The sequence below is a fragment of the Phocoena phocoena genome, chromosome 2 (assembly GCF_963924675.1).
Source record: "Phocoena phocoena chromosome 2, mPhoPho1.1, whole genome shotgun sequence".
Classification (NCBI taxonomy): domain Eukaryota; kingdom Metazoa; phylum Chordata; class Mammalia; order Artiodactyla; family Phocoenidae; genus Phocoena; species Phocoena phocoena.
In genome coordinates, this window is record NC_089220.1 from 100,299,158 (window position 1) to 100,322,872 (window position 23,715).

Below are 23,715 nucleotides of genomic sequence, written 5' to 3' on the forward strand. Positions count from 1 at the left end.
ATGTTGATTTGATATGGTTTGATATAGTTTGATTTAGTTTGATGTCTTCAATTAAGAACAGCTACTCAGTGCTTTGATAGAAACCAGTTTTATTAACTCGAGCACTTGTTTGACTTGCTTCATTTTCTAACCCTTATTCACTTCGTATATTCATGGAGGCAGTACTAAACTTTAGAAAGTTGGGGGTGGGGCATTCATCTACTCTTAGAAGTAGCAGTGGGTGGAGACAGGTGGAGAGACCTAGATTATGCTCTGTTCAAAAATCTCCAAAGACCTACATTGGCAATGTATGTAGGGCATTGTATAGAGCAGTGATAACGATACTCCCAAGTAACTTATTTCTGCAGGTTTCTGAGGTAAGGATTGATACACAGCCAGTTCCAATCAAATGCAGATACCACCCACTGAATTGTATTATCTGCTATACCAAACAAAACCCATCATTGTATCCTCTTGGATTTATATTGTTTACTTTCTTCTCTCCTTAGGTATGGATGAACGAGGAGGTACAACATCTTGGGGAACAAGTGGTCAACCAAGCCCCTCTTATGACTCATCTAGAGTAAGTTTGCTCATCAACCCTTGATTAAAATTATAAAGATAATTTGGCAGAATAAGTAAGTTCTTTCATATGTGAGTTCTATTTCCTAAGAGAAGTGAAGATTAATGTATTTTATGGGAATATATTAGAATACCCAGTACCTTCATGGTAGCTTTAATTCTTTCCCTTAACTGTCATACTATGGGAGTTCATTTTATGTCCTACAATGAAAGAAATATTCTTGATGTTATTTCTACACCTCAACTACTTGTAATATCCTTCACTAAAGCTGGAAGAGCTTGAAATGCCTCACTAAGTAATCTCTAAACATAGTCATTTTTCTTCTTGTATTGTTTATTTGCCTTGAGAGCTCTCAAAGGACCAGCTTCTAGTCTCCCCTTTCACATTCTTGCTATAGTAGTCATCAGCGATTTGTATCAGGGATTCTATAGCCCTGTCTCTTGGAAGCATATCAAAACAGATACAACAGATGACATTTCTTGGTTGGCAGTTAAGAGAAAATAGGAGCAAGCTAACATGCTATACAATGAAAGGTTAAAAGTTTAGAGCCTTTTCCAGAAATTAAAAGAACAAAAAATTCCCCAAAACTTAAAAAAATGAGACTGAAAGACTGAAAATTAGACCAAAGAATTGACAATAAAATTAAAGGCTGTGCCCCCAGATTCTGCAGTAAATTGATGAGGTTAAGAGCTACCTTTTCCAAAAGGTCATACTTTGAATGAATAATGAACTATTTATTTCTCTCAGAATTAACCAAGAGAGAATAGACAAGCATAAAATTTATGGGCACTTAACTCTAGAAGCAAATTGGTTTAAGTGGAAGAAAACCTGAATAATGTGATTGGAATTCATAGTCTCCATATGGGTTACACTGTTTTGCATTGAAAAATGCTGAGTGAAAATACTTACTAAAATATGGGTTTTGCTATTATATTTGGCTGTAAATATGTTTAATTTATTTTAAATACTTGGGAGAAGAACTGGGATAGTCCTGTGGAATCCAGGAAACTGTAGAGAGAGACTGTTAAACATGGGTTTTAGTGTTTCCTTCTGTCAAATCAGTGCTGTGAAAGCTGAGTTGTAGTGTAAACAGCACTGTCCTGGGTATCACAGGATCTACTATCGACACTACTTTGAACTTGCTACTTAATCTTGGACGTGATATTTTATCTTGTGGGTAAACTGGTTGATATCCAAATTTCCTTCCACCTTTAAAATTTCTTTATTTTTTGAATAATATTGTGAATAGGAAAGATAGGTTTCCTGTTTCGATTTTGAAGTAGGGATTTTATGTATTAGAGGACAATACTAGTTGATACTGGATTATTTTCTTTCAGAGCCTTGAGTTACTGTGTGATAACATGTTATTTCTTAATATACATTAAATGGTGCCTTAGTACCTTACTTCCCTTTCAAGCTTTCAGTGTTTTTCTACTTGAGTACTGAATAGGATTTTAGGAGAAGAGACCATAATAATATATCCAAACATTTATATATTTCATGTTCCTGAAATTAAGTTTACCTTTAGAGATGGACTTCAAAGCAAATCTTGCTTTTCTTTTTGCTATTTGATCTATAGGTCAAATGTGAAATGCAGTTTTTTATTCTTAATTTGTTTTTTCAGTGTATGTTATGTACAGTGAAAAGTTAAATTGATTTCATAGTAGTTTTCTATTATAAAAATCCAGATTAATCTCCAGATATCCCATACAGCCATATGCTTGCGTGCGCGCGCGCGCACGCGCACGCACACACTATTCACACACATTTTTTTCCCTGCCTGGCTACTGAGTGATCTGATAGAACAGTGATTTACTGCCCTCCTTTCTTTTTGTTTTTGGTGAAATCTACTCTTCCAGTAACTTTTTTCCTTTATCCTAGTCATGATTCTGTGTTAGTCAAGATGTTATATTTTATTTACAATTTCAAACCATTTATTTCTCCCCTGAACTCTTCTCATCAGGGAGAGACATTTATAGTTATCTTTGAAGCTGTCCTCAGCACTCCTTTATAGGAAGATTGTCAACTTTCTGAGTTTTATTATTAAATATCTTTTACCACGTTGACCATGTTTTTCATAATCATAAGTATAGATGGATATAGTTTTGTTAATAAGAATCTCAGTTGAACAAAGTACTTAATTCTCCTTAGTATTTTAATACAGTGAGTTTTTAAAATTTAGAAATAAATAATGATATTGGCCAAAAGCTAGTTTTGACACATTGTTAGTAAAATTAAGTCAGTTTAAGCTTTAATGAAATTTTAGATGCCTTTGTAGAAATTATGTGAATGACATTTATTTAGACTTTACTATATTCTATAAATAACACACTTCCTTCACGGAAAATCTCATTTAATAAATAATTTGATTTTATATTAATGATAGAAAAAATTTTAAGTTTACTTTTTGTGGTATGTCGTGATAAAAAGGTATTTAAAAACTGCAAAATGGGGGGCTTCCCTGGTGGTGCAGTGGTTGAGAGTCCACTGGCTGATGCAGGAGGCACGGGTTTGTGCCCCGGTCCGGGAAGATCCCACATGCCACGGAGTGGCTGGGCCCATGAGCCACGGCCGCTGAGCCTGCGCGCCTGGAGCCTGTGCTTCGCAACAGGAGAGGCCGCAGCAGTAAGAGGCCCGCATACCGCAAAAAAAAAAAACTATAAGGGAGAAAGAATAATTTTTTTGTAGTACTGTAAGCAGTATTTAGCATATGAACTCTATTAATACTGTATTACTATACATTTTAGTGTACAAGATTGGCTATACAGATTCATGAAGGTTGAGATCAATATTTAACAACTTTTCAAAAAAAACTATAAGGGAGAAAATAATTTTTTGCAGTACTGTAAAGCAGTATTTAGCATATGAACTCTATTAATACTGTATTACTATACATTTTAGTGTACACAGTTGGCTATTCAGAATCATGAAGGGTTGAGATCAATATTTATTTAACAACTTCTCAAGGAGAATTTTTCCTCTTTATACTTTTTGCCTATTCGGTCCTGACTTTAATTTTGATGAAGATACCATTCTGCTCTAGTAACCTTGATGCATAAGTGAGTTCCACTGGAATTGTGTGGCTAAGAGGCCACAAACTTCTTTTCAGTGTTTCACCCTATGCCCATTTTCAGAAGTAAGGAAAGTCACTACAACAGAGCTCTTTCTAGTGTGTCTTCCCTGTTTTTCCCAAAACCACCAGAAAAGTAGCCTCATAGCGTACAGGTGGTTGGTTGAGTTTCCGGTTATCAGAACTACCCACAGCACCGTTGACCTACTCCCCACCTGTGCAGAACAAAAACACACACGTGAACAGATAAAAGCATCATCATGATTGAATAGCGCTTCTATTTTCAGAAATTTGTGAAAGTGGTGATTGAATTTAAAGCACCAGAGACTGAAAGGAGCGATTAATCTCAGATAATTTAGACATGGGCAGAGGTATAATTAATTAATGACTTTGTCCCCTCCCTCCCTTATTTTTTATTCTTTCCTACAAATGAATGTTTTCTATATTTGACCTTTGTAACCAGGCATAAAGGCCAGAGAATATCATGATTTTTCTTATTTTCTACAGTGTTAATGATTTATTCTGGTTTCAGATTCCCCCCCCCAACTCCCCGTCTTTAGAAGGCAGTGATTAAGAGCACATACTCTGGGGCCAGACTACCTGGGATGAATCCCAGCTCTGCCACTTACAGCATGTGTGATTCTTGTCCAGTTACTTAAATTTACTGTACCTCAGTTTACTCATCTGTGAAATGGGGATAATAATAATTACTTTACAAAGTTGTTGTGAGAATTAAATGAGATACATGTACAGTGGGCAGTGCTTAGATCAGTGTCTGGTACATAATGAGTGTTCTGTAAGTGTTGGCTTTAATCTTATGTATCTCAGAATTTATCAACTAGATTTATTTGTAACAAACAAGTTTAAATGAATGAATACATTTGCAACTGTGCTGCATTCTAAGTGTAATGAATAAGAATTGCTTTCTGATTCAGTCATGCTTATTAATACTATACTTTTACTTCTTTTATAATTGTAAAGGACATAAATAAAATTGATTTCCTTTCCCCTGCAATTTCTTTCTTGGGAATGCAGAAGTCTTCTGAGAAACTTTGATATAAAAGTTTTTGTCTGTATAATGCTTTATATATAATGAATGCTGTGTATGTGTTTGCTGAATATAATCAGATTGAGGAAGAATCATTAGATATACTAGATTGATTGCGTTTGGAGTTTGAGGACGGGAAGGAACCGAAATTGATACAAGCTGGTGAAGCTTGAAGTAGGTGGTGGTGGTATTAATTAATGGTTATAGGGCTTTCTTCTGTGCTTACAAATTATTGCCCTGATTGATGACACTGCTTAGTGAAGCATTTTATTTAAGATCACAGCCTCTGAAGAGTCGTGCTCTGTGACCTTGGACAAATTACATAACCTCTTTGTGCCTCAGGTTTCTAATCTCTATAATTATGATAATCTTACAGATACTTTGTAGGATTTTGGTAAAGATGGAATATAATAATAGCTATGAAGTATTTCATTTATTGATACAATAAATGAAAGCTGCTGTTACTGTTATTACCACCATTATTATTTTCTCCAAATATCTAATATTTTATTATATATTTTCATGCTTATATTTCCTCATGTACAAATTCTGTTTCAAAAATATTGTCTGATCATTTTAGTTTACGGAAATTCCAAGGGGCCATGTAATCTTGGTTTTCCTGCCCTTTTAAGCTCTGCTACCCAACCTAGGCCAAGGTCACAGTGCCGAAGTACCGTTGCAGTTTATACCCTGGGCAAGGTGTTAGGAGAGGGCTAATAGGAAAGAGAAGTCTTTCTGTTGATACTCTTTCCTACAATACAGAGTTTCGCATTCCTTAATTTAAAAGGTATGAGTTCACTGGTAGGTAACCACTAATAGAAATTATATTTATAGGTACCATCAATGCCCAGGAGTTGGCAGTTTAATCATAAGTATTTTCAGGTTACATATAACCCATTGTGGTAGTTATTTTTGGAAAAGGAGCAACATTCAATTGAGTAGAGTTTGAGTGCTTATTTTTTCTAATTGCTAAATTTCTACCATGGTTTTCCCTTCTCTTTATTTTATTTTTTATTTTTTTTTGCGATATGCGGGCCCATCACTGTTGTGGTCCCTCCCGTTGCAGAGCACAGGCTCCGGACGCCCAGGCTCAGCAGCCATGGCTCACGGGCCCAGCCACTCCGCGGCATGTGGGATCTTCCCAGATCGGGGCACGAACCCGTGTCCCCCGCATTGGCAGGTGGACCCTCAACCACTGCACCACCAGGGAAGCCCCCCTGCCTCTCTTGTTTTTGTTTCTGTTTTTTTGCGGTACGCGGTCCTCTAACTGTTGTGGCCTCTCCCGTTGCGGAGCACAGGCTCTGGACGCGCAGGCTCAGCGGCCATGGCTCACGGGCCCAGCCACTCCGCGGCATGTGGGATCTTCCCAGACAGGGGCTCGAACCCGTGTCCCCTGCATCAGCAGGCAGACTCTCAACCACTGCACCACCAGGGAAGCTGCCCCCCCCCCCCCCCCCCGCCTTCTCTTTATAATATGGTTTGCAGAATGAAACAATCTTGCTCGTGTTGTTCTTCCTTCCCTCCCCATTTTGCAATATTCAGATTTTGAAAGCTAGAAGAATTTTCAAAACTAGAAGGTGTTTTATTTATATCCAGTCCTTTTAGTTCGTAGAGGAGGAAACTTAAGAGAGTATGAGATTTGGCTAGGTTGAGATGTGTGCTGTTGATACAAAATACACGTGAGATTTGGTCAGAAAGTTTGCCTAGTCAATGACAGACTCTGGCCTAGAACTCACATATTCTGAATTCTGTGCTAGTATTTTTAACCCCCTTACCTTAGAATTTCCCAACTCAAAGAATTGTCTTAAATTTTCTGCCATATACTGAAGGAATGGGAGGAGAGAGAGGACAAAGGTGAAAAAAGAAGAGGATCTACAATTGATAAAGAGGGCATTGGACGTTATTTGATTTTTTAAAAAATTTGCCTGGCAGGTATAGTGTTTCATGAGGCAGAATAGTGTACAATTTAAGAGCTTGAATGTTGAAATCAAGATGCCTGTGCTGTTTCTGGCACTCCTGTTTCTTAGCTGTATGACTCTAGGCACGTTGCTTCTCTTTGCCTCAAACATTTTTTTTCTTTTCCCTTTTGCACTGGTTGTGGGGGCCGGAGGTGGTGGATACTAATAATAACTACCTTACTGAAGTTCCGGACTTAGGCCTATTAGTGGAGAAGGGGAAAACCAGTTATGTGGTGATGAGTTGGCTTTAAAATACTTAGCTTAGCTGCTGTGTATGACTCAGCACAAAATAATCTCAGGGACTTTCTGTTAGGGGATAAATAGTTGATATGTTTTGAGTTCTTTCATTGTAAACATACTGTGTGACTTGTGCTACCTGTTGCAGTGAAGGGATATGAGGGTACAGTTTATTTAAAAAGCACCAGCAGTGGTCATTTCTCAGATCAGCTGTCAGGAATACTTGTGGATGGCAGCCTGACAGACCAGATCAGGTAGAAAAATGAAAATATTAGGGTACAAGGATTCAGAATTTGTTCTAGATTTCTGAGAGTCATACACAAAGCCATAGATTAGGTACTTGGGTTAAAGGAAACAAAAATAAATAAAAATTCAACTAGAGTAAACATAGAGCTTTCAGATTCTATGGACACTAAAATGAGTCTGTAAGGTTATCTGTATTCATTTAATGTTACTTCTCTGACAACTCTGGACCATTTCTGTCAGATGTGGCTAAAGGGATCTTTAATTTTGCTTAGTGCTCTCTCCATTCTTAGCAAGTATTCAATATCTGTTCCTTCATATATATGGAAGAGTTTGGCTAATAACCACTCTGAAGTTTGAAGGGTAGCAAGTTGGAGATGGCATAATAGGGGCTTAATTCCCATCACATGTTATCTATGCAAAACAAACAGAGGTTATTCTGACTCCAGGAAGGGTTATACTGGTGGAGTTTTGAGAGAACCTGGTGTGTAGTTCATTTACATTTGACAGTAGGGGCCTTGGGAGTACCTAGGAGCAGAGAGAACATGTTGTTTTCTTCTCCCAGCAGAGCACAGTGGCATGAGAGCTACCCTTGTAAATAAGGATGACAGTGTTGTCTGCCTGCTTTTAAGGAACTTGCTCTTTCTGTGGTTCCCCAGTTTTACCCTGCTGAGATTTGTAGATGCACTCAGTTTCTGAAATGTCAAAAGTGAATAAATGTGTATCTTAGAGTTCAGGAAATATGGTTGGAAATACAAATCATACTTACCAAGTCATCTTTATTTTAAATAAACTGTAAAACTTTAACTCTTTTAAGGCAGCAGTGAGAAGCTCTAATTAGGCAACAAATAATTAATTACCAAAGTAATTTCACTGATTACCATGAGATTACAGGAGAGGGAGAAATTCCTTTGAGTGGTCAGGAAAGACTTAATAGAATAGGAAGAGTTTGAGTAGAATATTGTAGGACAAACAATATTTGTGTGAATAAGGTTGAAAGGAAGACAGCTCTTTCTGGGAAGGTAGAATGATGGGACCACAAGTTACAGAGGCACCAAAACCACAAAATTTAGAATATAGTAAATCACCTTGCTTTGTAGGTGAATAGTGTGATAAGGCAGATAACCTTTCTGTAGAAGAAATAAAGTCTGTCCTTTGAGAAATAGAGAACCAATTAAAAATAAACTTTGTCACAGGGAATGGCACAAAGGGTTTTATAAATATCGATATGCTGTGGTATGAAGGATGGATCCAAACACAAGAAATTGGATAATCTGATATGATGTTACTACACAGGCCCACTTGGGATGAAATAAGACTTAGATTGGGATGATAGGATCAAGATCACAAAATATTGGAGAGAGGAGAGATGTCACAAAGGAAAAAGAAACTGGTACACTTGGTGAATGAGGAAAATATGAAATCATGTAGACTCACTATCCCCAGAGAATGATGACTCCTGAATTAAGCTCCATGTGTTTTATTTAGCCTTTGACAAGTTAGTTGTGGTTGTGTTATACAACTACCAGATTGTTTGATTTTGATAAATAGCTTCCCTTACAAATGGGAAAATCTAGTTGTGTGAATAAAAAGTAAATAAAATAGTTTTTACTCATTGTCCCCCATTTGTCAGCGTTAATGGGTAATAAAGTTCACTCCCTTAGAGCACATATTTTCTCTAGATTGTTTACTGTTTGCATTGTTTTTATTTTTGAGGGGGATAATGGTATAGGTTTTATAGCTACTAGGGGATCAAATGCAATAATTAGAAAGGACACACAAATTTTGAAATAGTATTTTATGCCTCTTGATCTCAGGTACAAAACACGAGATGAAGCAGTTAAATAGCAAAGCAAGACAGGAGGGACAGAGAATTAAAGTAAGTGTTTTCTATATATTGCATCTATGTTCCCATTGATCTCTGTTTTGTTATGTAACTGCTCCTTCTGAATGTTCTGAATGTGAAGAAAACTATGGGTAAGAAAAGGGTGTATTTTAAAGTTAGGTTCAAATAAACCCATGAGAGAAAATGTTGTTTGTTAATCTTGGTCGTATTCAAACAGCACCTGCCTATAAATTGTAATCGTAATGTTTTTGGATAAGGAGAAATTGGGTTAAGATGATGTAAGCTCCTTTAAATCTCTTGCTAGCAGATATTTAAAATGAAAGAAATCACATAGCTATCAGATTGTCCACTCCCATTTTTAAGCCAGTCAAACCTATTTTTTCAGTTTAGCCATTCAACAGGGACAATGCCTGTTGAGATGCTCTAACATAGATCTTTTGGAAAGAGCCTGTATGTCAGTTTCTCACCTCATTGTGAGTTTCATTTAACTTTGTATGCCTGTGAAATAGCATCTTTATCAGGATTGATCTTTACAATTCTCTTTTTTTTTTTAATCTTCTCAGTGTTGGGTCTTGAAAGTTAACAAGTGGAAGTCAAAACATAATAATCTTTGAATCTCTCTTACATCCTGTTTTGTAATTGTTGAGGATTTATTTTCTGACAGCTTTTTTAAAAAGTTATTTTCTATAAATTTAAATGTTTCTTATTCATGAGAAAATAATGGAGGGTAGATTCTGGCAGAATACATTTTTAGGCCTGCTTAGCCTGTTTTAATTAGTAACAATATTTACAACTACCATTTGTCACATATAGTTTAAAACCTTTCACATGTTACCTTTTTTAAGCTTCATACCAGCTCATCAAGAAGCCATTTAAAAAATCCCATCCATTTTAGAGGTGAAGAAATTGAGGCTCAGAGAAGGTAGATAACTTACCAGATATTAAGCACACAAGAGTAGTAACCAGGCAGTATGATTTTAAATTACTGTCCCTTTGGACCATATCACACTTGCTGAAGTTTAAGAGAGACCCCAAAATAGTTGTTATTACTACTTGTCCAGGACTTTGACACATACTCTAGAAGTTGTAAGATGATGTCACTATCATTATTTATTATAAAAATATTATTCACATTTTATACATTAAAAATATAAGCCATGGAATGAATCAGATAAATTTGCTTCCTGGTATCACCACTGTATTTGACCTTGGAAAGGATAAAATAACTTAATCTCTGAGCCTCAGATTTCTCATCTGCAAAGAGATTTATCTCATAAGAAGTGTGTAAGAATTAAGTAGAGGCATAAAGTATTTAGCACATATGTGTAATTTATTAAGAAGTCTATAAGTGTTCCTCTTTTTACAGTCAGTCTCTTGAAAAGTTACTCCATTTTGATATAAAACCATGTTAAGAATTTTACAAGTCTTGGATGCTCCTTAGAAAGACAGCTGTTTTGAATTCCTGGAGTATGTCCTGAACAAGATGGGGGACCTGTTGCAGTTTTTAAATGCCCACCAAGAGGTCCTATAAGTCAGGAAAAGTTAATTATGTTTATAAAATTGAAATTATTGGAAACGTTCATTACAGATGAACAGATCTTGGGATTTGGAATTATCCGGAAAAATAAAATTGGCCAATCCAGGTTCTTATGAACGTAGATTCTTATTAGTCTACATTCTTATGACAGAATGTAGATTTTAAAAGAGGAGGCTTCAGTTAATTTCTCAAATCTGTTTGAAAGATATCTGCCTCACAAGGTAGTGATCCTCAATGAGCTTATGTATGTGTCAAAGGCTTAGCATGATCAACTAATGTCAGTTCCTTTTGTGATGTACTTTTGTTATATATTCTAACATTTTTATTCTGAGAATAAGAAGCTTGGACTGTTTTCCTTCAACATATTGAACAGACACTTAATCTTTTGTGCTTTCAAATGAAGTAATTATTTTCATGTGGTTTTATATCATTATCAATCTGCTGCTTTTTGCATGGAGCAATCATGTTCTTGGTGTATAGTATAGGAAATTATTTAGTAATTGAGCAATGAAATATCACCTGTACTGAACCAAACGTCTTCTCTGCATTGGTGATACCATGAAATCTTATTAAGTTTAGACTTTTCTGAGTTCTTGCTCTGTAAATATTTTTTTCATTTTCCAGTAACCCTACCTTGCTCTCTTAGATCACTTTTCCTCAGTATCTTCCTTCCCAGTTTAGAATTTTACAGTCTTCTCTTGGGTGTCCATATTTTAGTTTGTGTGCTGTTCACATGAAAATCCTTTTTTCTCCCACTTTTTTTTACTTATGAAGCACTTACTGAGATTTCACTATTTTCTAGTCACTGGCATTAGTTGGGCAGAATGAAAATGAGCAGTCCACATTTCCTGGGCAAAAGGAGTGTTCCTTCTCATGAGAAAAACAGATTGTTATACCACAGAATGATAAAAGTTGTAGTAATGAAGGCCCAGGGAGAGTAGAAGCACAAAAATAAAAGCAATACTTGGTTATAAAACCTCCAGGGCATATCAAGTGAAAATGATGTTTTGTAATACAAAGAACAGAGGACTGATGAGTTACTTATTCTGGACTTAATTCCTAACATGTAAAACAAAAATTTTTGAACACTATCAGAGTTTCTAGAACTGGGCTCAATAGGTTATTAATAAAGAATATATAAATACAGAGCTCTGTGGTCCAATATATTTATGTATTATTGAGTTAAAGAAATTAGATTTCCTTGTTGGTATTAGGTGTCTCAGTTTTTAATATTATTGTAAATTATAAATCTTTAAGAAAGGAGCAGAATATACTTCTTCTCACATTTTTTTTCCTACCGTGGAATCCTTCTGTGTTACATATGAATTGTTTGACTGATAGTAACAGTCTCAAGAAATAGTAAATTAAACAGTTTATATACTTAACTATTAATTTAGATCCATGATCCATTGCAAGTTCAGTTTTGGTTAAGTATAAAGTCAGGGTCAAAATTGATTTTTTTTTTTTTTTTTTTTTTTTGGGCATAAGAGTATCCAATTTTGTTGGCACTGTTTGTTGAAAAGATTGTCCTTTTCCCCATTGAATTCCCCTGTTATCTCTGTTGAAAATCAATTAACTGTGTATGTGAGGATCAATTTCTGAACTCTCTGTTCTGTTCCACTGATTTTTTTTAAACCTTTACATCGATACCATATTATCTTGATCACTGTACCTTAAAATACATCTTGATATCAAGTAGTGTAAGTCATCCAACCTTAATTATTCTGTTTCAAAATTGTTTTTCCTATTCTAGGTACATTGCATATACACTGAAACATTTCGACCAGCGTATCTTTTTCTAGAAAATCTTCTGGGATTTTAGTTGCATAGAATCTCATCAGTTTAAGGGGAATTGATATGTTAGCAATGTGGAATCTTCTGATCAGTGACTATGGTATAACTTTCTCTTAAGTCTTCTTTAATTCCCGTTAGTAATGTTTTATAGTTTTCAGTGAACACATATTACACATCTTTAGTTTATCACTAAATAATTTTTTTTTTTTTGCGGTACGCGGGCCTCTCACTGTTGTGGCCTCTCCCGTTGCGGAGCACAGGCTCAGTGGCCATGGCTCACGGGCCCAGCCGCTCTGCGGCATGTGGGATCCTCCCGGACCGGGGCACAAACCCGCGTCCCCTGCATCAGCAGGCGGACTTTCAACCACTGCGCCACCAGGGAAGCCCACTAAATAATTTTTGATGCTGTTATAAATTTAAATTTCTGGTTGTTCATGCCTTATATAAAAACTATAATAAGTTTTGGTATATTGACCTTATATCCTGCACCTTGCTAAACTCACTAGCTGTAGTAGTTTTTTTGTACATGCTGGAGGATTTTCTGTTTGGATAATGAGAATTTAACTTTTTCTTTTCCAATCTGGATTTTTCCCCTTTATTGAATTGGTTATGATTTCTTGTACAGTGTTGAACAGAAGTGACAAGCGCGGATAGCTTTGCCCTGTTCTTGATGTTGGAAGAACAACCAATCTTTCGCCATTAAGCATGACATTAGTTATACGTTTCATTCGTGTGATTTATTAGATTGAGGAAATTTCCTTTTATTCCTAATTTGTTGAGAGTATTTATCAAAAATGGGTGTTGGATTTTATTAAAATAATTTTTTGCATCCATTGAGGTGGTCATATGGATTTTCTTTTGTAGTGTGTTACTGTGGGATTATATTGATTACTATTTTTAATTTTAAACCAACCTTGCATTCCTGAGATAAATAGCACTGGATTACTATGTGTTGTTCTTTTATATATTGTTGAATTCAATTTGCTAAAATGTTGTTAAGAATTTTTATATTTGAGTAATACTGATCTGTATGATTTTTTCTTCCTTGTCCTGTCAGTCAGAATTTGATATCATGATAATACTGGCCTCAAAGAATGAGTTGAGAATTATTACTTCCATTTTAATTTTTTGGCAGAATTTATGTAATGTTGGTATTATTTCCTCTTTAAATATTTGGTAGAATTTACCAGTGAAGATATGTGGGCCTAGAGTTTTCTTTGAGAGATGGCTTTTAATTTTAACTTTATTAGTAGATAAGAACTATTCAATTTTTTTCTTGAGTGAGCTTTGTTAGTTTGTGTATTTTAAGAAATATATCCATTTGTCCATTTCATCTAAGTTGAATTTATTGGCATAAAGTTGTTCATAATAATTCTCTATTACCTTTTAAATATTTATATTAGTTATCTCTTGCTATAATAATAAATTGCTGCAATTTTAGTGGCTTAAAATAGTACACATTATGGACTCACAGTTTCTGTGGGTGAGGAATTAGGTATAGCTTAGCTTGGTCCTTTGCTTCAGGGTCTTTTATAAGACTGTAAGCAAAGTACTTGCCAGAACTGAAAGACTGATTGGGGAAGGATCTGCTTCCAAGATCATGTGTTTTTTGGCAGGATTCAGTTCCTTTTGGTTTGTTGAACTAAGGATCAAAGTCCGCTGTTGGCTGGAAGCTGCCCTCAGTATCTTGCCAGTTGGGCCTTTCTGTCATGGCAGCTTACTTCATCATAGCCATCAAGGGAAGAGGGATCTGCTAGGAAGATAGAAGGCACAGTATTATGAAGCCTAATTATGGAAATGGCATCCCATCACTTTTGCAGTATTCTTTTGATTGGAAGCAAGTCGCTTAGGCCAGGTCACACTGAAGAGGAATGGCTTATATAGGGGTATGAATACCAGAAGACATAGATCATTGAGGGCCATCTTAGAGTCTACCTGGCACAGCATTTGTAGGACCTGTAGTTAAAATCCCTACCTCATTCCTGATATTGGTGAATTGTTTCTTTTTCTCCTGATCAGTATGGCTAGAGGCTTATCTCTTTTACTGACATTCTCGAAGAACTAGTTTTTGTTTCTTTGGTTTTCTCAATTGTTTTTCTGCTTTCAGTATGTTTGACTTCTACTCTTACCTTTACTTTGAGTTTAGTTTGCTCTTTGTTTTTTAGTTTCTTAAGGTGGAAGTTGTGGTCATTGATTTGAGATCTTTCATCTTTTCTAACAGGCATTTAGTACAATAAATTTTCCTCTGACCATGGTGTTACCTGCATCCCACAATTATTCCTATTTTCTGTTTTCATTTCATTCAGTTCAAAATACTTTATAATTTTATTACTGAATGAATCAGGTCCCCCCACTTCCTGCTTACAAAATCAGTTACAGACTTACAAACAGTAGAAAAGAAAGGTGCTCTTAATCAGAATGGCAGCAATCTGGGCAGATGGTGGACTCAGCATCCCCCACAAACCACCTCCGAAGATTCTGCTCAGCCATGAAACTTTTAAAGAGAAGGAGGGAAGTAATCTCCGTTAATCATTGAGATAGGGGGTCAGAGTCATCATCATCCCCCCACTGCTCGCAGGCTCGTTGACTTCTTGTGATCTTCCTCTAGATGTTATCTTGTTCACACAGTTTGTTCGGGAGATGACTGAAGGGGAAGCTAAGGGAGAGATCTGGTCATCTTCATTTCTACATTTCATTGCTTATTCTTCATTTCTACTTCTTTGATCTATGGAAAGAACCAACAAGTTAGACAAGGTATTGTGTGATTAAAAGATTTGAAAGCTGTGCTTGGGCCAGAAATGAGTAGAGCATGGTGACACCTGGTTTAAAAGTTAGTTACAATATAGCTTTGCTAAAGTGACAAGAAAAGGGGCTTCCTGCTGAGGGTGGTTTCCTGCAAAGAGCTGCTTACAAATCCCCACTTGTCAGAACATCATTTCATTTCTGTGGGGTTAGGGATGAAGGTCTGTCTTGTAACTTATTCATGCTGACATAGAGTGCTATATTCTCAGAGTGGAGGGTTGTCAGCATGGGTCTGTAGCATCTCTGCTGATGATTTTGGTTGTCTGCTTATATATACGGGTAAAGAAAGCTACAATTACTTTGATGCCCACAAAGAAATAGATTATTATGAGCAATAATGTTAATCCCATTCTCTTGAGGCCAGTTCTTGGAATTGTGCTAGCCATAGATTCAATACTGCTCAAGCTGGAGCAGCTTATGTCATGGCTACAGTCTGGTCATCATGCAGTTAGCTTTTTTCCTGTGGTAGCAGTTATAGTATCTGTAAAACAATTCAGGAGTGTGCATCAGACACTGAGTCTGTGACTCTGTTGTCCTAATCATTAACTGTTCGGTTTTGTACTTGGGGCCGGGGTAGGGGTGGGGGAGGTCCTGCTCTGTTCCAGTTTTCCTATTGCTTTCTTCCTTGACCCTTGGGTTATTTACAGTTATATTGTTTAATTTTGAAATATTTGGAGATTCTGTAGATATGTTTTTATTATTGATATTTAAAATAACATTGTAGCCAGAGTACATGCTTTAGTTCTTTGTGTAAATCTGTATTTCGGTCTGGTGTTACTTTCCTTTCGACTGAAGAACTTCCTTTAACATTCCTCATTGTGTAGGTCTGGTACTGATAAGTTTTTCATGTTCCATGTGTCTGAAATATTCTTAATTTTTTGTACAAGGTATAGAGTTCTAAGTTGCCATCTCTTTTCCTCTTCTCCTTCTTCCTTTTCCTCCTCTTCTCCCTGTCTCCTGCCTCTCCCCTTCCCCCCAGCAATCATAGGATTCACTTTGTTTCCCCTCTCTCAGGGATCACTGTCCTGCACTGACCATGTCCTGTGTCTCAAAACTCTTGCTTAATGTATTTTGTTTATTTTTTTATTGTTTCAAGTGTGAGGGTTAATCTGGTCTGTTACTCCATCTTGTCTGGAAGTTGAAGTGGAAATGTAGTTTTTAGTTAAGCTAGTCTGACAGAGACCATGGATTTGCTTCATCAGTAGGAGCCCTATGAGTAGCACGTTATAAATGAATGGAGAAGTGAAGCCAGCACTATTAGCTTTTCCTGCACAACACTGAAAGTACTGGCTTATTCAAGAGATCTTTGCAATTTTGATACCCTGTTTCACTATTGTGTAATTGCTTTCCTTATTACCAACTGTCCCCAAATATTTGTCTACTGATACTTTGTAATCAGAAACCAAAGATATGTTCTTTAATATAGTAATATTAGATATCTGCCATTGACTAGCTGTGTGATCTTAGGTCTGCCCCTTGACTTCCCTGAATCTTTTTTCCTTGTCTCTGAAATAAGTCCTCTGTCATAAATAAATCATTTTCAATCAGGGTTTCCAGATTCTGAAAAGGTAGTGGTAATGAGGGGTTCATGATTTATTTTAAAATATAGTAAATAGTCTAATCCAGTAGTTTACCTAGTGTGTTCCAGGGACCTCTCGGTGTTCCTGAGACCCTTTTAAAGTGTTTTCAGGTTAAAACTATTTTCTTGATACTACTAAAACTTTATTTGCCATTTAAGTATTATTTTCCTGAATGTAATACGGAATTTCTAAATGCTACATGATATATGATGATGTATGCCCTGACAGTTCTTGTGTTTTTAAAACTTCTCAGGTTTAATTTCTCATATGGTAAATATCAGTGGATATGTCCCACATAAAGAAAAGCTTTTTGGTGTTCTCTATTTTTTAAGAGAAAATATTTTTTATTCAAGAGGTCCTGAAACCAAGGGATTCTGAGACCTTGAAAATGGCTGGCCCAGTAGAAATTATTTTCTATTTAAGTACATATTCTACTGCCAGGTTTCTTGGTGCTGGAGATTAAAAAAAAAAAAAAAATTAGTGGCTAACATTAAGTCATCTGCTGTCATAGTTCCCAAGTTTAAATCAGTTCTCTACCACTCTCTGACCCTGGGAAAGTTATTTAAATTCTCTAGGATAAAATTTCCTCATCTATGAGATGGAGAAAATATGGTATCAATATATAGTTTAAATTAACTGATATAATATCTGACAGCCCTTAACACAGTGCTAGCATATGGTAGTCACTCAGTAAAAGTTAGCTGTGATGCTTATGATGCCACCAGAGGTGTGCTTATTGACATTTTTGTTTTCTGGTTATCAACGTTTCATTTTGCCTTAGGGCATTCTTAGCAGCTCTTAATGCAGTATTTCTTCTGCCTTAATGGCACTGCTTATTCTGCTTTGAAGCTGTGCTGGCATGTTGCCATATTCTAAACTACACCCAACCCGGGAAGTTTAACTTGGAAGTTGGCAGACTGGCTTGGGCTTCTTTTAAAATATCACTGGTCGTGACAATTTGTCCCTTAAACTAATAGGGAATCTAATATTAGTAATTAAGCCTTTGGAAGCTATAATGTGAAACATATGAGGCTCAGACTTCATACAAAAATTACTCAGTTTATTAAAACATTTTCAGATATTGTCTCTTTCTTCTTCCAAACTGTGAGCTCCTTGAAGGCAAAGACTGTTTTATTCATCCTTGTATTCTGGCACTTAGCACAGTGCCTGATACATTACTGGCAGTAGTACTTACATATACATATGCATTTCATTGTCACACTTCCATATGCACATTTTGACCTCTTTAATTTCATAAGTAACTAGATTAAAATGATATGAAAAGACAGGTAAAAGAAAAAAGAGGTAGTTATAGGGAAGAGGAAAACAAGAAGAAAGTTAAGAGGAGTAGAGACAAGATCCCCTCTCAGAAGTGTTGATAAACACACCTGTTGGCATCTACAATAGAACTTAATAGTACACACTGAAAACATAAGAACTCAAAGCAGACAGGCAGAAAAAAAGAGAAAACCAATTTAAGTTACTGCTATGAATGAAATTGTCACATTGGATTAAGTAGATGATAATTCAGTTTCTGCCACTATTAGCCATGATATCTAAGCGGCACATCTCCCCATCTCTCTTAGGAGGTATATAAAAGAAGACTGGTAGTACTGTGAACTAGTACTGATTATCAAAGAAATGCTGGTCTCCTATTTTTCTCAGTATCTGAAAATTTTATATGATGTACAAATGTACTTATCTAATCTTATATTTTTGTAAGTATCAGAAAAATTTGTACTGGGTGCAAATATAGTAAAACAGTATCAATTTAGACTAAATGTCTGAATTACTGTATAATTTTACTTTTAAGGAAATAACTATGTTGTTCTTTTTACTTTTACTTATGTGTATTAGCTGGAAGTATTCTAAGAAATTAATGCCACTTAAATTTCCTTGTCAATTTCATTTAACTGGATATGTAGAATACACATACACACATCAGAGCCAAGTTTTTCTCTAATAATAGATAGCTGTTTGTTTGATTGCAACTTGATGAAGTTGCTGGTTTGTGTTTTATTACCATGTTACATGAAGAATACTGTCCTTAGGCAGTAGAATCATGATCATGGAGTGAGATGCTTCCACTGAGAAGCATTCAAAACTCATACTAACTGAGGGGACAGTAGATTCACCTCTGCTTCTCATACTCACTCTAGGGTGCATGCTTTTCTTAGTAGAATGAAAGAGGGGTGGAACTGTTTTTAGTACATTAATTTTTTTTCTGCTTTCTTTTTAATGAATTCACATAATTTGGTTAGATAAATATATGTATGATATGAGTAAATTATGATATCTAGACATTTGAGTAGCCACAAAAGTCCTGCTTTTAGTGATTAAAAAAGTTGGTTTGCTCATATTCAAATCTAGTATATGTTTTTCACATTGGTGAATGAGGGCTCCCCGAAGGGGTCACTCCTCAGCAGTATGTTGGAGTTACTCAGAGAGAGGCCTTGCTGGTTAGGCAACTGATGGAAAAGGAGATGCTTCACGTGCTGATTCTTAAAAGCAAGGAGGTTGACAACATGCAAAAGTGAGTCATGGGTCTTTATTAAAGTGCCGTGAAAAGGGAGGGTAATGTATTTAGAATTTAATTCCTTTGATCTCCATAGCAGTAAAGGCTAATCTAGAAAAGTTTCTTTACATACAGCTTTGAAGTGTTAACATATGGATGGGAATTACAGTGATTCTAAAACTGCAGTTGTAGGATATTTGTAGACAAATATAATTTTTTTTATCTTTATTGGAGTATAATTGCTTTACAGTGGTGTGTTAGTTTCTGCTTTATAACAAAGTGAAGCAGTTATACATATACATATGTTCCCATATCTCTTCCCTCTTGTGTCTCCCTCCCTCCCACCCTCCCTAATAGACAAATATAATTTTTAAAATGCTTTCTTAAATTAAGAAAGAGAAGCTTTGTCAGAAATATTTTAAATGCTTTGTCAAACAAAAAAATTCCAAAGTTAAAAATGAGGGATTGTTCAAAATCCAAGAAAAACTTGCTGAGTTCTTTCTCTAAGCTACTCATTTAGTATTGAAGTCTCTGCTAAGAGGACCAGGCTTAGTTTTCAGAAGCCCATTTATCATTAAAAAGTCATCTCTAAAAGTTAGGTTTTGTTTATCAGATATTTTCAGAGTAGTTACACCTGCCTCTCATATCTGATGGTGATGCCTTTCTGCTTTTCAAAGGAAGTCCTGACATTTCAGCTGCTACGAACACTGCAAGAAAAACTGTATAGATCAGAAAATAGGGGCACTACCATCCTTTGGTATTACGTAGAAATAAAAATTTCTTTTTTGCCCTTTCTTTGTTGGATTATCCATATGGTACCTGTGGTCCTCTAGCCAGGTAACCACCATGGGTTTTGAAGATCTAGGAACTGAAGAAGGGGACGATAGGTTTGTGTATAACTAATCCTTGTACATTCAGTTGCTATATCTGGGTAGCTTCACTGCTGCAGAACAAATCACAAATTCCCTAAGGAAGACTAGATGCCTCATCTGATACTTTTTCTCTGATTGAGCCTCAGGTTGAGGTTGGATTTCATTTAGGCTGTTACCCTAAAGATTTTTATCTCTGTGGGAATATATATATATATATTTGCAATTTTCATTGCCTAACAACTAGGTCATTCAGCTGTCCCCTTTAGTTTATTGGAATGGAGTTACACAGTTTTTCTCTAGAATTTTTCTCCCCATTTTGTTATAATAAATAATAATTCTTAACTGTAATTGCCAAGTTATTATCATAAACTCCATCTTACAGGAGGGAGCTCAACTGCTGGTCCTAATGGTAGAAATTTGCTTCTAGGTTTGTTGGAGCCTCTGTTTGCATTCTCTGTAGGAATTATGTCAACATCACCGAAGATTGCTGCAGTTTATTACCACCTTGGGCAAGGGGAATGTTCTTCAGGAGCAATGAATGCCTGTACTTGATATCTACTTACCAAAGGAGATTTTCCGTTTCCCATTTTGTTTGCTTTTTCTCCATCACGATCCATGGGTTCAAAAAGTTCTCAAAAGCTCTTTTGACTGTCCCTATTATTTTGAGCACCACTAGCCAAATTAGGTGGTTTAAAATTTTTTTTGTTTTTCTATTTTCCTGGCTCTATTCCTTTATCACCTATGTTTGAATAAATACACTCTTCATTTTGTGTGGCTCCAGCCTATCATTGAGCCATTCAGTTCACAGTAATTCCAGGGAGGAACAGTTATTTTTAGAGAGACAGCATTGCATCATGGGATGGAGTCAGACTGCCTGGGTTTAAATTCCCATCCTGCCACTTACTGTTGTATACCAGGTGAATTATGTAAAATTTCTGTGCCTATTTCCTTATCTATGGCATGGGAATAATAGTTCATGGGGTTGTAAGGATAACGAGTGAAGCCCTTAACTCAAGTTCTGGCAAGTAGTACCATTAAATGTATGCTGATGCTATTATTAATGCAGGCATAGAAAACCTTAAATCAGATAAATTGAATGAAGACTGGATTACTCCTAGAAGGAATCGCTGACCCTTGAACTATGACCCTTCAACTTATTTGTTTTCATCTTTAAGGAAATAAGTCTCGGCCAGTGGTTCAGCACCCATATGAACCAGTTAGCAAAAGAACATTGTTTCACTATTATACTTTTAATTCAGATTTACTCTTAAAAATGAGTGGCTTTAGTCATAGGGGCAGGAAGAGGTAGTGTAAGTGACGTGTGGTACGTATCACCATGGCTCATTACGGAATCCAAAAGTATGGTCCTAAGTATCCTATCCTATGGTCCTAAGATATGCAGTGTTGTTTTAATCATGAACTATGAATTATTGTGTCTGTGAGTCAGATTCTAAAAATCAGCATCAGCCAACACTGTTGCCATGGCTCTAAGAGCCTATACAACACTGGGCATTAAGACAGGATACTGGCAACAAACTAAAATATCTTACTTCTGTCAAATTTTGCTGTATCAACACCTGGTGTAATGACTACAGTTTTAATTATAGAACCTTAAGATGAACTAAGGAGCCTAATGAAGATTAACTCATTTAACAAATATGTCTTGAACATTTATTATGGTGAAGGATTGCCTTTGCACCCAGGTCAGACTATTTCAGATAAGAATGTAGCTACATAAGGGTTAATGAACTAATAAGGAAATGTAATGCTGATTGCTTTGTTTTTTGCCAACTGGAAAGTGCATCACAAATTAGATACAGCTTGTAAGTGGACTTTGGAAGCTTTCTTTCAGAAGTTTGGGGTTGTCTATGGAGAACTTTCTGATTCTGTAAGAGATTTTTTTTCCTAAACAATAATACATTTCTATTCTAGAGAATAGTTTAGTAATATCTAGTAAATTTAAAGTTGTGTATGCTCGTAAGCCGGTGACATTACTCCTAGGTATTAACCCCTAAAAAGTTTCGTGTAACTTCTCGTATGTGTACAGAGAGACACATTACTAAAGTGTTTATAGCAGCCTTGTTTGTAATAGTGGAAGAGCTGAATGTCATCAAAAGGGGGCTGGGTAGATAAATTGTGGTATTTTTATAAATAGAACATTATACAGTAGTGACATGTATATACCAGTGTTAACACTTTTCCAACATATATCAGCCTTACATATTGACTGTTAAGTGAGTATAGAAAAAAGTATACTATTTAGATATTTTAAAACATGCAGAGTGGTGCTTTGTTTAGAGAATATGCATATTTAATGAAAGTATTAAGTAATGCATGAAAATGATTTTTAAAAGAATAAGTTTAAGATAGTGTTTACCTCTGAGGGGAATTTGGGAGAATTCCATAGGGTTTTAAACTATACTGGCAATGTTTTATTTCTTGAGTTGTGGATACATGGCTGTTTATTACATACTTTTTTTTATTACATACATTTTTGTATGTTCGAACTATTTTAGAAACATTTAAAAATTGGAAGAAAATGTGTCAAAATATTGTTTGCATTTCAGTTGAGGTAAAATGGGAGTGTTTTTTTTCTTACATAGTTGATGCTGCTTCTTTACATTTCCAATTTTCTACAATGAGAGTATGTTATTTCAATCATATTAAAGGAAAAAAACTGAGAAACTATATTTTTCAGAAAAACAATAAATGGTTTTCATAGAAATTTTAGGAGATAATAGGCAAGTAAGATAAAAAAATTGTAAACTTGTTACAATTTTCTAGTCTTTTTCCTATAAACTTTATAGAGGTTAAATATTATTATACTGTGTACCAATTAATTTTTGTTCTGATTTTTCCCGCCTAATATTATAAAATAAATGCTTAACATCTAGGACTGGTATTTTAGAAATTATTTTAAAATATACTATTGTACCGAATGTAAGAACATTGCTTTGCTCAGTGGCTGGTATTGTATCATGTCTTCCTACAGTTATTTATTGCTTCTTAATGCATGGGTTTTAATAAACTTATGTTATTCCTAGGTTTGATTTATTTGAATTGATTTCACGAATATCAGCAAATATTTTAAAATATTTATTGAGCAGTTTTATGTTCAGTCTTAATCTGTTGACGTACAGTAGTAGAAGATAAAAGGTTTAAAATATGTAAAATCTAAGGTTCTTTTGCAACAGAACCCATTTTATCTTTCTTTTATCTAATTTTCCCTGGTTGCATATAGTGTGTGAACAGGATAGGGGAATTATGGTTTAAAAATGTGAGCTCTGTAAGACTTAATGAGGTACTTGTGGTGCAGAAGAAGAAATAATAGTGGCTAATATTATTTTTCTGTATACCAGGCCACATGACTTACAAGATAATATAGGCTAGTTCTTCTCCAACTTTAGAGAATATGAATATGAATGAACCCCCTAAAGCTCTTCTCAAAATATGTGTTCTGATTTTTTAGGTCTAGGACGCACTCAGACAAGTGTAAAGTCAGTATGTTTGTTTAGGAGTAAGCTAAACTAACAGGTTTCACCAGTTTTGCCCACTCGCCTCTAGCAACCACCAGTCTATTCTCTGTATCTGTGAGCTCTGGTTGTTTGTTTTAAGATTCCACGTATGAGTGAAATCATTAGGTATTTGTCT

At 35.6% G+C, this 23,715-nt stretch overlaps 1 protein-coding gene across 5 annotated transcripts in view; it reads left to right on the forward strand.

Moving 5' to 3' along the window:
• The window catches only part of TCF12 (transcription factor 12), a 379,535-nt gene that overhangs the window by 147,658 nt on the left and 208,162 nt on the right, over positions 1-23,715 (forward strand). For 4 of the 5 annotated variants that reach the window (XM_065900482.1, XM_065900475.1, XM_065900446.1 and 1 more), the window contains one exon: positions 489-562. In XM_065900482.1, coding sequence (XP_065756554.1) covers positions 489-562 — 74 coding nt within the window. Of the gene's footprint in view, positions 1-488; positions 563-8,935; positions 8,998-23,715 lie in introns of all 5 variants that reach the window. The other variant, XM_065900465.1, reaches the window with a different exon arrangement.